At 47.8% G+C, this 12839-nt stretch overlaps 1 protein-coding gene across 1 annotated transcript; it reads left to right on the top strand.

The window, feature by feature from the left end:
- The first annotated feature begins 2888 nt into the window (after positions 1-2888).
- On the top strand, positions 2889-11954 carry PTGR3 (prostaglandin reductase 3). Its single transcript, XM_074146569.1, has 2 exons — positions 2889-3927; positions 10183-11954. Exons 1-2 carry the CDS (start codon positions 3614-3616, stop codon positions 11105-11107), a joined length of 1239 nt encoding a protein of 412 aa, XP_074002670.1. The 5' UTR covers positions 2889-3613; the 3' UTR covers positions 11108-11954.
- Positions 11955-12839: the final 885 nt, after the last annotated feature.

The raw sequence follows: 12839 nt of genomic DNA, 5'->3' as shown, positions 1-12839 counted from the left end.
GCCTAGGAAGAGCGAGAGGGAGGGTGGGGAGGAATGGGAGAGAGGGAGAGGAGGAGGAAGGAGGAGGGGGGGGGAGGAAGGAGAAAAAGTTTGGTCGGGTTCTCCGCTCGCCCGGTCCGGGTCCCCCCCCCGGGTCAGCTCCCGGCGCGGCGAGCGGGGTGCGCGGGGCGGGGGGGACGGCGGGGTGTGGGATGAGGCAAGCCACGGGCTGGTGACAGGGATGCCAATTTCCGCCGCCACTCCAAAAACTTGCTTAGGAAATGTTTTCATTTACAAGGTTAATTTTCCTCCCTCTCTCTCACACACTCTCTCTCTCTCTCTTTTAAGTTCCTTATAAGACAAAGCTCTTCAGTCCTCTCGGCAGCAGCAGCAGCAGGGAAGATGCCAGTAGAGATGTGCAAAATAAATAAGATTTGATCAGTTCAATCTGTAGCCCAAATCCATTATCATTCTTTCGTTCCTTTTTTTTTTCCTTTTTTTTTTTTTCCTCCTCCTTTTCCTCTCTCCCCTTCTCCCCCTCCTTTCCTTAATCACTTCTTCGTCTTCTTCTCCTCCTTCTTGGCGGTGGAGAGCCGAGCAGAGCGGCGGCGATGAGACGGTAAATTCAGTCACTCCCCCCCTCTCAGGCTTTCTCCGAGATCAAAGAGTCTCAAAGCGCAACTTTTCTCGCTGGCTGGCTGGCTGGCTTGTTTCAGGCTCGTGGATTTGTGTGTTGTTGTTGCTGTTGTTGTTGGGGGGGTTTTTTGTTTGTTTAGCTTTTTTGTTGGTTTTGTTGTTGGTTTTTTTTTTGTTTTTGTTTTTGTTTTTGTTTTTTTTTTTTTTATTGCGTTGATAATAGTTTGTTCATTGTGCAAAAAAACCCGAGGTCGATCCAGTCTCTCCTTCTCCTCCCAGCACTTAGTCTAAGAGCAAGAAAGCAAATAATAAAAAGGAGTAAAGCCCCCATACATACATATACACCGGATGGGAAATGTCAGTCACTCCTCCACCTTCCAAACAGTCACAGATCAAACAGTGTCACCACCGGAGAGGACTACTTTTCTCTCTTGCTCTCCTTTTTTTTTTCCTCCAACAAATCGAAGCTTCTTCTGATACTAAATATAATGCAAACACGTTTTTTTATCATGGATTTTTTTTTTGGCTGATCTTGAGCTGCAACAGAAGAAGGAAAAAAAAAAACACCAAAAAAACAACACACACACAAAAAAATTGCCAAAACCAAGAAAAACCCCGGAGAGTGTGTGCAAAGAGGGAGGGGGGGGGGGAGGAAGAAAAGACATTCACTGAGTGGGAGAGATTAACGTGAACTGTCCCCCCCCCCTAAACTCCTGGGAGAGAAAGAGATCCACTCTCCCTCTCTTCTCTTTTCACTGAAATATAACACACATTCGGATCCCAGGGCTCTCAGACAGTCTCAACTGATAGACAGACACATCGAGCTGCTTTTCCTGCTTCAGTTTGTTACTCCTCCTCCTCTTGCCCACGTCACCCTGACAATTACAAATAGGTCTCACACAAACCCATACCTGTCAATCTTTTTAATTGCTTTGTTTTCATTTTTTTTTCACACACCCCCCCCCTTTCCCAGAGCTAAACAATATGACAAAAAAAGAAGTCTTAATACAGCGCGGCATAAAAGATTCCTCATGTGAGACACGCGTTGAGGGGGTTGTTATTATAATCCACTTGCTAAAGTGCTGTGCAAGACGCATGTGCTGATTTAACTTCAGCAGAGGTCTTGTTCCAGCAAACTTAAAAAAAAAAAACCAAAAAACCCACAACACACACACAAAAAAAAGGCAGGAGATGATACCTCACCGTGGCACACGTCTAACCGGCATTGAATTAAAAATGATTTGTGGGAGATTACAGTTCACCCTTACTTTAAAATACCAACAGATTGCAGAGCAAGAACTGCAGCATATGAAACATGCTGCTAATAGATTTTGCACAGTATGTGTCTGGGGATTTATATAATGTTAACTGCAAGAACAGAAGGGTTCTTCCCTTTCTTTTTTTAAGTCAAGAAAGCAAATAAAAACCACCCAGCTGATTCCTGAAGGAAAACACCCGGAACTGCAATTTTGCTCTCTTTCGGGCAGAATGGGATGTATTTTTTTTTCTCCTTTTAATTATTAATACCGCACAATTAAGCAATGAGCTGTTTATCCTGGTAGGATGGAGTTAATTCTAGGAATTACACGTGGGCTCGTCCGACATCGGTGCAACATCTCTATTACATCTCCTCCCTCTCTCCTCTCCCTCCCTCCCTCCCTCCTCGCAGTTGTACCAAGTTGGGATTGGCGTCTCTATCACAACATTTACTTGGGTCCCTCGACCCAGTTGGTTTCCTGCGCAGGTTCCCCTCTCCCAAACGTCTTCTACAGCGAGAGGTGAGATTTATTTTAAGGAGAAACAAAGAAAATAAATAAATAAATAAATAAATAAATAAAAGGTTTTTCTGACAGCCAACGGGGAGCAGGGGAAACCCCCGCGACCCACACTGACTGACTGACCGACCGACCGACCGACTGACTGACTGACTGACAGCAGCCCGTTAAGCGTTCCCTCCCGGCCGGAGGGGTCGCCGCCCGCCGCGGGGGCACCCCGCCGCCACTACTACTACTACTACTACTACTGCCGCCGCTCCCTCCCGGCGGTGAGAAGAGCTGGGCCTTTTTCAATCCCCTCACCGCGCTGCGCCTCACAGCCCGCGCCTCAGCAACGGCCGTAACGGCCACGGCCACCACCGCCGCCGCCGCGCGCGCCCCGGCCCCGGCGCCCGCGCGCGGCGGCTAACGGCTCGGGGTTGATTCGTACCACCTTGCGAGGGAAGTGAACGTTTCGCACGGAAGGGGCGGAGCCTCCCCCCGGCGGGCAGCGGCTCCGCGGCGGCGGCTAATAACACGAGAAGATCCGCTGCAACTTCTCTCCACTCCTCTAACCTTTATCGATTTGATAATTTACCGTGCTTTCTTTCTACTTTATTTTTTTTTTCTTTTGGTAGAAAGATATCCTCTTTTTGTGAACTAAAGACCGGGGCGGGGAGGGAAGGGAAGGGGATCCGAGGCGTTTATTTCTCTCTCTCTCTCTCCTGTTTCTTAAATCCCTTAGTCAGAGGCAGCGTGCAAATTAAAAGCGACCTTTAGGAGAAAAATCCAGCCTTCCGTACACCGGACTCCCTGACAGAGAGAGGCCCCGGTTGCCGTCCTTGAGGCGCGGCGGCGGCGTGGGGCAGGCAGTGCCCGCCGTGTGTGTGTGTGTGTGGTGAGGCAGGTCAGGCACAGCCGGGCGCAGCCGCTGGCAGGGGCGGGCGGCCGCCGGAGAGGGCCGGCGTCGCTCCCCGGTAACGCAGAAGACGACCGGCTGCCGGGGGGAACCATCTTTGCCGCTGCTCCTCTGGCGGCGTTTCCGTGTGGCGGAGGGGCTGGCCGGGGAGGGGGGGAGGTCGGAGGCAGGCTGCGGCTCGCCGCACAGGGCTTGTATTTACATACACAAATAGCTGCGTGCGGAGTTTCTCCCGCCGGGTCCTGCGAGCTGCCTGGAGAATCCCCAGCTGGAGCTCTCCCGGACGGGGGCGGGGGTTGGGGGGAGAGGAGAGGCGAGGCAGGGCATGAGTTTTAGCGCAAAAAGCGTGGCTTTGCTGAGCTCCCGGGCACCGCGGTGCTGGTGGTGGCGGCGGCAGCAGCAGCCCTCCTGCGCCGCGGCGGGTCCCGCTTGGTCCTACTTCGGTGGCAGCCGGCCGCGGCCCATCCTGGACATGTCCTACTCCCGTCACTTTCTGGATTTCCAGGGCTCGTCCATCCCCAGCTCCATGAAGAAGCTGGTGGTGACCAAGCTGAGCCAAAACTTCAGAGAAGCGGTTACCCTGCGGCAGGACTCCCCCGTGCCGCTGCCGGGAGACGGAGACCTCCTTGTCAGGAACAGGTGAGCGCCCGCCCCCCCCCCCCCCCCCCCCCCGCGACCCGGCCCCGGCCCCTGCGGCTGCTCGCACCTTGTGGCCTGCTCCCTCACACGTCCTCCCTCACTTTGGAGATCGGCTCCAAAGTTGTACCAGCTGCCATCTGGCGACTGTTAATTTAATTTTATTGTTGTTGTTTGTTGTTTTGAACGGCTGGTGCTACAGTCCGGTCACCCCTTCAACGTGTGTGTGGGTGACACTTCCTCCTCCTCCTCTTTCCCTGGCGGGGGTGTGTGTCTGGGGGGGGGGAGGGGGGTTGGAGGTGGTGTGCTGCTCCTGGCGTAGGCCGGCCCGAAGGAGGGGAAACACCTCGGGGGCCCCCGTGCCGAGGCGGGGAAGAGGCAAGTTTTACGCTCAGCGAGCGCCGAGGAGGGAGCGAGACGCCGGGAAGCGCTTGCGAGTCCCTCCCCGGTCCCGTTAGGCGCAGGCAGCCCCCGGGGCGTCAGCGTGCCCCCATCCTATCCACACGACTCTCTCGGGGACGCTCTAACCTACAGCCGTGTGCCCCCGATATCGTGACGTGCCTGCGAGCACCAGCCAGCCGCTCTCCTCTCTGCGACCCCGCCACCGCCGCCCCGCACGCCTTTCTCCTCCCCCCCGCCGCGGCGTGTCCCGCCCGCCACTAACCCTCCGCCCGCCGTGACTCACCGGGGAGGCAGAGGGCCGGGGCCCGCCGCCCTGCCGGCCCCGGCACCACCCCCGCCTCTGCGCGCCAAAAGCGGGCGGCGGGGAGGGGAGGGGGTAGGGCGGCCGCACGGCGGCGGAGCGGGCCGGGCCCGGCCCGGCCGTCCTGGGCCTCGCTGGGCAGGACGCGAGCCCGCAGTTGTTGGCGGCTTTTAGAGCGGAGCCGGGTCGGGCGGAGAGTGAGGAGGTGACATTTTGCTTAACATAATACGCCGTAAATCCTGCGCCGGCGCTAGGTCTGCCCGTCCGGCGCGGTGACCCCCTCGCCATGAAATGAAGACTCTGAGGACGAAACGTGCCTCCCCCCAGCCGTCTCCATAAACCTGTTTGTTTTCGGTGGCTCCTTCCTAAACGTTGTTGTTTCTTAGGCTTAAAAGGGAGCCTTTTTAAGTTCAGAGGTTTCTCTGCCCACGAGGGGAAGGTGAAACTATGGGAACTTCGGAGCAGACTGCGTGGCTGGCACAGAAGAAAGCAGCACTCTCAGGTTCTTGTCAAAAAAGGAAATCGTAGTAACACATAGTTTGCCATGCTCTCCGTTGGAGCTTAAAGACGTTAAGAAGCACTAAATTGGCTTGAGAACGATGGAAGTTCTATTAAGGCAGTGTGTGACTATGTGTGTGCGTATGTATGTGTAATCTCTAGCGTGTGTCCATATGTAACACAAATACATAGTACAGAAGGGGTAAGGAGAAAGAACAGGCAGTCTTCCAGGAGCTGACGAGAAAGCTTCTGTGGCACTTTAATCCGATGCTGACATCTCCCACTAGGATTTCTGAGACCCAAATTCCCTCCAAACCTCAAAGTCTAAAACATTGTGTTGCTACATCCACTAATGACCATGAAACAGCCATCAGGCTGGAGTTAAATTCCTTTTCGTGGAAGAGGTCGAAAGACTTGAGATACAAGTAGCAAGTCTCTACTCGGGTAATGCAAGGCAGAGCGACATCCTTGTTTCTCAAATCCCCTCCCCCTCACACACGCACTTGGAGTCTTTCTCATCCTCCTGCTCCCCCCCCTCCCCCCGCTGTGATTTTTAAAAATTTATTCATTTTTTTATACAGCTTCCAGTGTAACTCTTCTTTCCTCCCTCCCTTTGCTGGGTGGGCTCCCTGGGTGCTAGGGGAAAGTGCACACCTCATGGTAAAAGAGCTGAGGCGCAGAGCTTGTACCAGACTAAAGGCAGGAGCTGGTCCACGGATTCAGGCAGGCAATTACTGGGATTTAACACATCAGCCTATTACACACATGTTCCTGTACAGACACACACACACCACACGAGTGGGAATGGAGGGGAGGGAGAGGTGAGTGATGAAGTCTAGATTTAGAGTTTATACGGTTTGTATTATTTGGTGTTCTGTGGCATTTCCTTTCTATTTATTATTATTTTCTGGGGAATATCACAGAAGACATGAGATCACGTTACTGAATAACATTCTCCTCATACGAGCTGCAGCAGGAAGCGAGTTCTGAATGTTTCCCCCTCTCTTGTCACTCTGGGGAAGCATTTTCCCATCCCTAAAGGATGGGTCCCTGGCTTTATTTAGTTTTTTAAAAAAGCAAGCACTAAATATAGCTATACATTTCCTAATAGGTAGAAACATACAATTAAAACAATAAAGGACTTGAGTTCCAAGAGTGCATTTGCGGATTTGTTCATTTTAGTCCCAGTCACGCCCATGAATAGTATTAATTGCTTTGAGCTTTTTATGCAAAACAATCCTCATCCACCACAATAAAATCTGGTTTGGGATTTAGGGGAATGGGAAATTAAAATGCACTGAGTTCCTGTATGGATAGATACTTTAAAATAAGATGCAGTTTGAGGGAACTTTCTTCCCCCTTTCCTCTCCTTTAGAGAAGTAAGCCAGTAACCCTTATGTCTACTTTTTTATAGAGAAAAAAATAATACATCCTTTATTCAGAAATTCTTCAAAATTAGAAATCCATTTAAAGCAATTTTTTTTAAAAAAAAAACTTAAATTCTGTGTAGGAGAGGAGGAGAGGGAAAAAGTGAATAAAAAAACCCTTGACGAAGCCATTTAAGCTTCGCGTGTCCGTTTGTCCTGTTGCGGGGGGGAGGGGGGGATGGCGAGGTTCCTCCGTTTTATTGCAGGATAAGGACTCAAAGGCTGTGAAGATTTGGTCCTTTTTAAAGTTGTTGGGGCATTTTCGAGATTTTCTTGAAGAAGTGACACATTTCGGTTTTGAAATACCTGTAACGATTTACTATTGGGCTGCAAGATGGGGAAAAAGTTTATGGAAAAGGGAGTAAGATGGGTTGAGAAAGTTTTTGAACCAAGGGAGTAATGGATCACAGTGGGAAAAGTGGAAGACTCTTCCTGCTGAGCGTTTGGTCTAAATAATGTTTTTCTTGCATAGTACTGTTTTGGATGACTTTGTTTTGTCTGTGTTTAAGGCTGTGGTGCTGGTTTTCAGTGTCTCATGCTTTGTTGTGGTACGAAAAGCAGCATTTCCTCCCCTCGGCGGTGTCCTCCTGTTTTCTGTAACAAACAATACGGGGGGTTCAACACTGTTGAGTATAAATAAAACGGGTGACTCAATGTGCGTAATTATTTTGGGAAAAGCCAGTCTCTAGCTTTTTTTTTTTTTTTTTTTCCCTTTAGGTTTACATCTTGAAACGTTGAAGGAGCAAGCAATTAGAAACTGCTAGATTAAATAACACATTTTAAGTGAGAAAGTAAAACAAGACAATATAAAAGGTCTGAAAGGTCTTAAAATCCACCAGCACCCCAAGTAATTGTTACTTCCGTGCTCTCCTTTTCTCAGTCTCAGAAGTTAGTAAACTGATCTTTAACTTGGAAATCGTACTTATTCCTACTTCTAAAAGCAAAATAATCTAAGAAACTGCGGGCACATCCTACCACCTCCCTTTTGTCAGCTGGAATGACAAGGCAAATTAGACAATATGTTTTAATCTAGACGCTGCGTACGATCGTTTTAACGTGCGAGAAATCTAATGGAATAAGGAACCTTAAAAAAAAAAAAAAAAAAAAAAAAAGCCGGTACAATGCGAACAGGAGTTTTGAGTTTGCACACAATAAAAAGGGAGTTTAAAAAAAAAATCGTGGGGGAGGGCTGGACGGCAGGCTGTATTGATTAATAATGATGAGCCTAGGAGCTCAGGGAGAACTATTTCCCGTGGCCCAGCAGCCCCGCAGGGACGGGGAAGGAGCGGGTGTGTGTGCACGCGTGTCCGTGTCCGTGTCCGTGCGGGGGGGCGGGCGGGCGGCGGGGACGAGCCCCCCGCACAGCGGGGCAGCGCAGGCGGCTTTGTCCGCCCCAGTGCCGAGCGGGCAGCGGCGGGCAGGGCTGCCCGGCCCGCCGGACCCTCTCCCGCCGCAGAGCTCCGCCCGTTGGCAGGGCCGGGGCCCGCTGTCCCGGGCGCCCCCGCATCCCTCGCCGGCTCCCGGCCACCCCAGCCCCGCAGGAAGCCCCGCACCTCGCCCGGCGCGGCGGGGAGGCGGCCGGGCAGCACCAACCTGTGCGCCCTGCAGCCGCACGGACAAGTTGCGGTGCGGCCCGGGCGGGGAAGGACTTGCATCCTCTCCGGCTGCAGAACAAAAGCAGCGGTGCGTGTGCTGGAGTCCCGCACGGCCCTCGGCACGACTCGCCCCTTCGCCCCACGCAAAGTTTTTTTTGTCCTCAGCCGGTTATTTACCTGCCTTTGTGCTCTCCCCGCTGCAGCGCAGCACTGAAAAGAGGGGGAAACTCCTAGAGGGAAGTAGACGGAGGGGTCGTTACTATTACCAGCAGCAATCTGCCCCCCCTCCCCCCCCGCCCCCTTCTCTAGGGTGCACTGCCCCAGCCAAGGGCACGGCTGCTCCGCACCGGGCGAAACCAGATGTGCGCCGGTAGCTGGGCTCAGGAGGAGGGAGGCTCAGCCCAGCGGGGAGCGAGGACCTGCCTTTCGGGTTGGGGCCGGGGGCTGAGTGAGCGCCTGGGGGCTGGCCTGACGGCTACCGAGAGCCCCCCGTTGGGCAAAAGGATGAGACCGGGGAGGGGGCGAGCACAGCTCCCCGCTGGCCTTTCACCCTCGGCTCCCTTCGGCACAAGTTGGGGTGCAAAAGCTGGATGAGGCTAGTGCAGCGCCGGCACGACTCGCCTCGGTGCTCCGAGCCCTTCGCCTTGGCGCCCGAGGGACACGGTTTGCCTCGGAAGCTGCTGCTCCGCTACCAAATTTTACACATCTTTTAGCAGTACCCTATAAAAGTTACCCCAAAGCAGGGTAATAGGGGATTTTTTGTACCTACGAACAAGACGTAGGCATTTTTTGTTGCGGCTGAGCAGTGAACTAAAGGCAAAATTAACAAGAGCAACAGTCACTTTCACCTATTGTATGCATGGATATGTTTATGCGTACATGTCTTTTTATATATAACACATCACGTTGGTGAAAGTTTGAGGCTCCACATGCTATAAAGAATGAAGGAAATCAAAATGAGCGAAGTGGTTTTAGTTCTCCTCGCTCTGTGTGCAAGCAATTTAAAACTACACACACATATGATTTGAATCTCTTGATTAAAAGTGCACTGTGTGCGTACTTCTGCAGTTTTTGCATGGTATCAAGGACACCTTTCAGGTTGTCACTTTCACATGCAGTAACAGTCCTGGTGTTTTCTGTTGCATGCATTTCTTTTTTACATTTTCCATCTAACGGAATCTTCTCCAGTCTCTCTTCCCTTGCCTGTATAGAGATATTGTTACGGTTTCTAAAAAGAATGTGTTACTAAAGTGTTCTTTGTGTTTAAGCTAGATCATAACTTTCTTTTAGGCATTATCTCCTAGTGCTTAATCAAGTTGTGAGAATGTCTCTACCTTTTTATGAAAAAATTAAAATAATTGGCATCCATTTTTACCTGTTAGAGGTCAGTAGGACCTGATACTCATTCTTATAATATTAGTCCTTCTGTGCAAGGTTGTTTTGATGTGTTACAAGTAATTTATATAAAGAAAAATATTTTAACGTTGACATTAGCTACATCAAAAGGCAAATTTGCTGTAGTGACTCCATCAATTAAAAAGTACTTGCCTACAGTAACATGACCTTGCAAATGACATCGATAGTTAATATGATCGTTAGTCATTAACAGTATTATTATATTCAAAAATGTAAATTTGTTGCTAGAACCAACATATTTACCGCTTTGCACGTTTTATTCTTCAGTGTTTTCACATCGTGTATAAAGTGAGCAATTAATTTTCATCTTTTAATCTTTTACAGAATTATTTTTAGTTTGCTTAGTTTGGTCAAATTGACCTGAGAAAAATAAAAGTTGGGGTTTGGGTTTTTTGTTTTTTTTTTTTTCTTTTAGCAAATTTATCTTTAATTCTAGACTAACAGAATGTAAACTACAAAAGTCTGATGGAAGTAGTCTCTGGAGTATACTCATTATTCATACATACCCATAATGAGAAAAAGTCTCGTACTTATCCCACAGATTTAAATTGAAGGTTTCTCATACGACAAAGACTTGGTAAGGAATAAATCTTGTTAATACATTTTTGTTTTCTTCTAGATTTGTCGGCATTAATGCATCTGACATAAACTACTCAGCTGGTCGATATGATGCATCAGTTAAACCCCCATTTGACATAGGTTTTGAAGGTGTCGGTGATGTGGTAGCATTAGGACTCAGTGCTAGCGCTGATTATACAGTGGGTCAAGCTGTGGCCTACGTGAAAGCAGGTTCCTTTGCTGAATACACAGTTGTGCCTGCCAAACAAGCAGTTCCTCTACCCTCTGTGAAACCCGAGTTTCTTACTTTAATGGTAAGTGGTGCTACCGCATACATCAGTTTGAAAGAGCTGGGAGAGCTGTCTGAAGGCAAGAAGGTTCTGGTGACAGCAGCGGCTGGAGGAACAGGCCAGTTCGCTGTGCAGCTTGCTAAGAAGGCAAAATGCCACGTAATTGGAACCTGCTCCAGTGATGAAAAGGGCGGTTTTCTGAAATCCATTGGCTGTGACCGTACGATCAACTATAAAACTGAAAATGTTGAATCTGTTCTTAGGAGGGACTACCCCGAAGGTGTGGATGTAGTGTATGAATCTGTTGGGGGAAAGATGTTTGACTTGGCTCTTAACTCCTTGGCTACCAAAGGGCGCCTGATAGTTATTGGGTTTATCGCTGGCTACCAGAACCCTACTGGCCTCCAGCCCGTTAAAGCAGAGTTCCTGCCAGCAAAGCTATTGAAGAAGTCTGCCAGCATCCGGGGTTTCTTCTTGAACCATTACCTTTCCGAATACAAAATGGCTATGAAGGACTTGCTCAAGATGTATGAAAGAGGGGACCTGGTTTGTGAGGTGGACTTTGGAGACATGTCTCCGGAGGGCAAGTTCACTGGCTTGGAGTCTGTATTCCGTGCTGTAGATTACATGTACATGGGAAAAAACATTGGAAAAATTGTAGTTGAATTACCTCACTCTGTCAACAGTAAGCTGTAAAAACAGAACAATGATATAAATCAGAAGAGAGAAAATGGGCACTTTATGCCTCAAGAATTACTAGAAACAATTTCTTTTTTTAAGCTTAGTAGTGGATATTATATTAAAAAACAGCATTAAGGTGTTAATAAAAAGTTTTGTGTTTTTTTTTCTTTTCTTAAAAGTGCTTAAATCGGTGGCTGTAGCACGGACTTAATGGGCCTGTGTTTGATTCTGTCGCTTAGGCTAGCGTGAGACAAGAACATTGTTCTTGACAGAATAAGTCTTGATGCAGAGGCAGATTTAGTCTGTCAGACTGGTTTGATAAGACTTTATATATAGTTCAGCTCAGAAACAAAAAATAAATCTTTCAGCAATTTTGATTCCCTGATTTAAAAATAAAATTGTTAGAACAAGACTAAGTAAAGAGTCGTATCTTGTGGTTGCTCTATCAATCTCTTGAAGTTTCTGGAAAAAATTATGCTCTTGATTTTTTGTCACAAACACAATAATCATAATTCAGTTGCATCATGGATCATAGTAATATTCCTTGACTGGTTACACAGGGAAGACTTATCCTCCAATTCTAACATGTCAGTAATACTAAGAGAAGCAACTTGACTTTTTTTTTTAATTATGTCTTTTGTAACTATAAACAACTGTGCAATTTTCTTTTAAATCTTTTAACTACAAGTTGCAACATAATCTCTTTTTTTTTGGCTTTTCATTTGCTACTGTTACCTTTTACTGTCCAGCCTGTTCTTTGGTCAGTGTTAAAAGATTATTGAAGTGGGGTTTTGAGCCGCGTTCACGTGTGTTCGGGTTCTGTGTATGTTTTGAAGGTTTAATAAAGTTTAAAAAGCTATTTAAATGATTGTGGCATTTATTCATATTGTTGCAGTTCTTGCTGACTAGCTCCTTTGTAGATAATCTCTGTGTTGTAGAGTTCTTTGACTGATGATTCTTGATGTCACTTCCCAGAATCAAGCTGCTACTTCTACTTTTACCGAATATTGCTTCTGCAGAAGCCCTTTTACAAATAGCAAGACCATCTTAAATCTGCAGTCACAGTACCTCATACCCGTACTAATGCTCAGCCATGGATTATCTAGTGGGTGCAGTTAAAAGGTTTTGTAAAGTTTTGAAAATTCTTCCTCACATAATAGATATTATTAGCGGTACGTACAGTGGGAATTCCAGCTAGAAGTGTAATATTTTCCAGAACAATAAAATACTTTAAACTATGCTTGCTCAACATCTTTTTTCCATAGCAAACGTTTAAGATCTTAAAGGCTGATTTTGCCACATCTTTTGAAATTATAGACATTTATATGCAGTTGGAGAGACGGAAATTTCCTAAAATCATACACCTAATAATAAATGTAATGATAGACTGATAATGTCTAGGGGTTGAAGGAAAAAATCCAGGGTAAACTTAATTTTGGGGCATTATTCAGGACTGACTGCATACGACATTTTTTAAAGTAATGTAGGAAAAACTTCTATTTTATTCAGTAGTATAGGCAGTAGAAAAAGTATTTTTAACTTTGATTTAGCGCATTGTTATTGTAATATTTTAGTGCATATGTCATTAGCATCCTACAGAATTGTGTGCAACAAAGAACTGTCCCTTTTTTGGGCCATGTCGGACTACTGGGTTTAGTCCCCCTTTGGAGGATTTTGGGGAAAGGTAGAATGGCTTGAGGCTTTGTTCCCTTTTCTCTTTTACTGAAGCTGTGCATCAAACCACTAT

The sequence above is a fragment of the Numenius arquata genome, chromosome 4 (genome assembly GCF_964106895.1).
Source record: "Numenius arquata chromosome 4, bNumArq3.hap1.1, whole genome shotgun sequence".
Taxonomy (NCBI): Eukaryota; Metazoa; Chordata; class Aves; order Charadriiformes; family Scolopacidae; genus Numenius; species Numenius arquata.
Note: the sequence above shows the minus strand (reverse complement) of the source record. Positions and strands in the feature narration are given on the sequence as shown.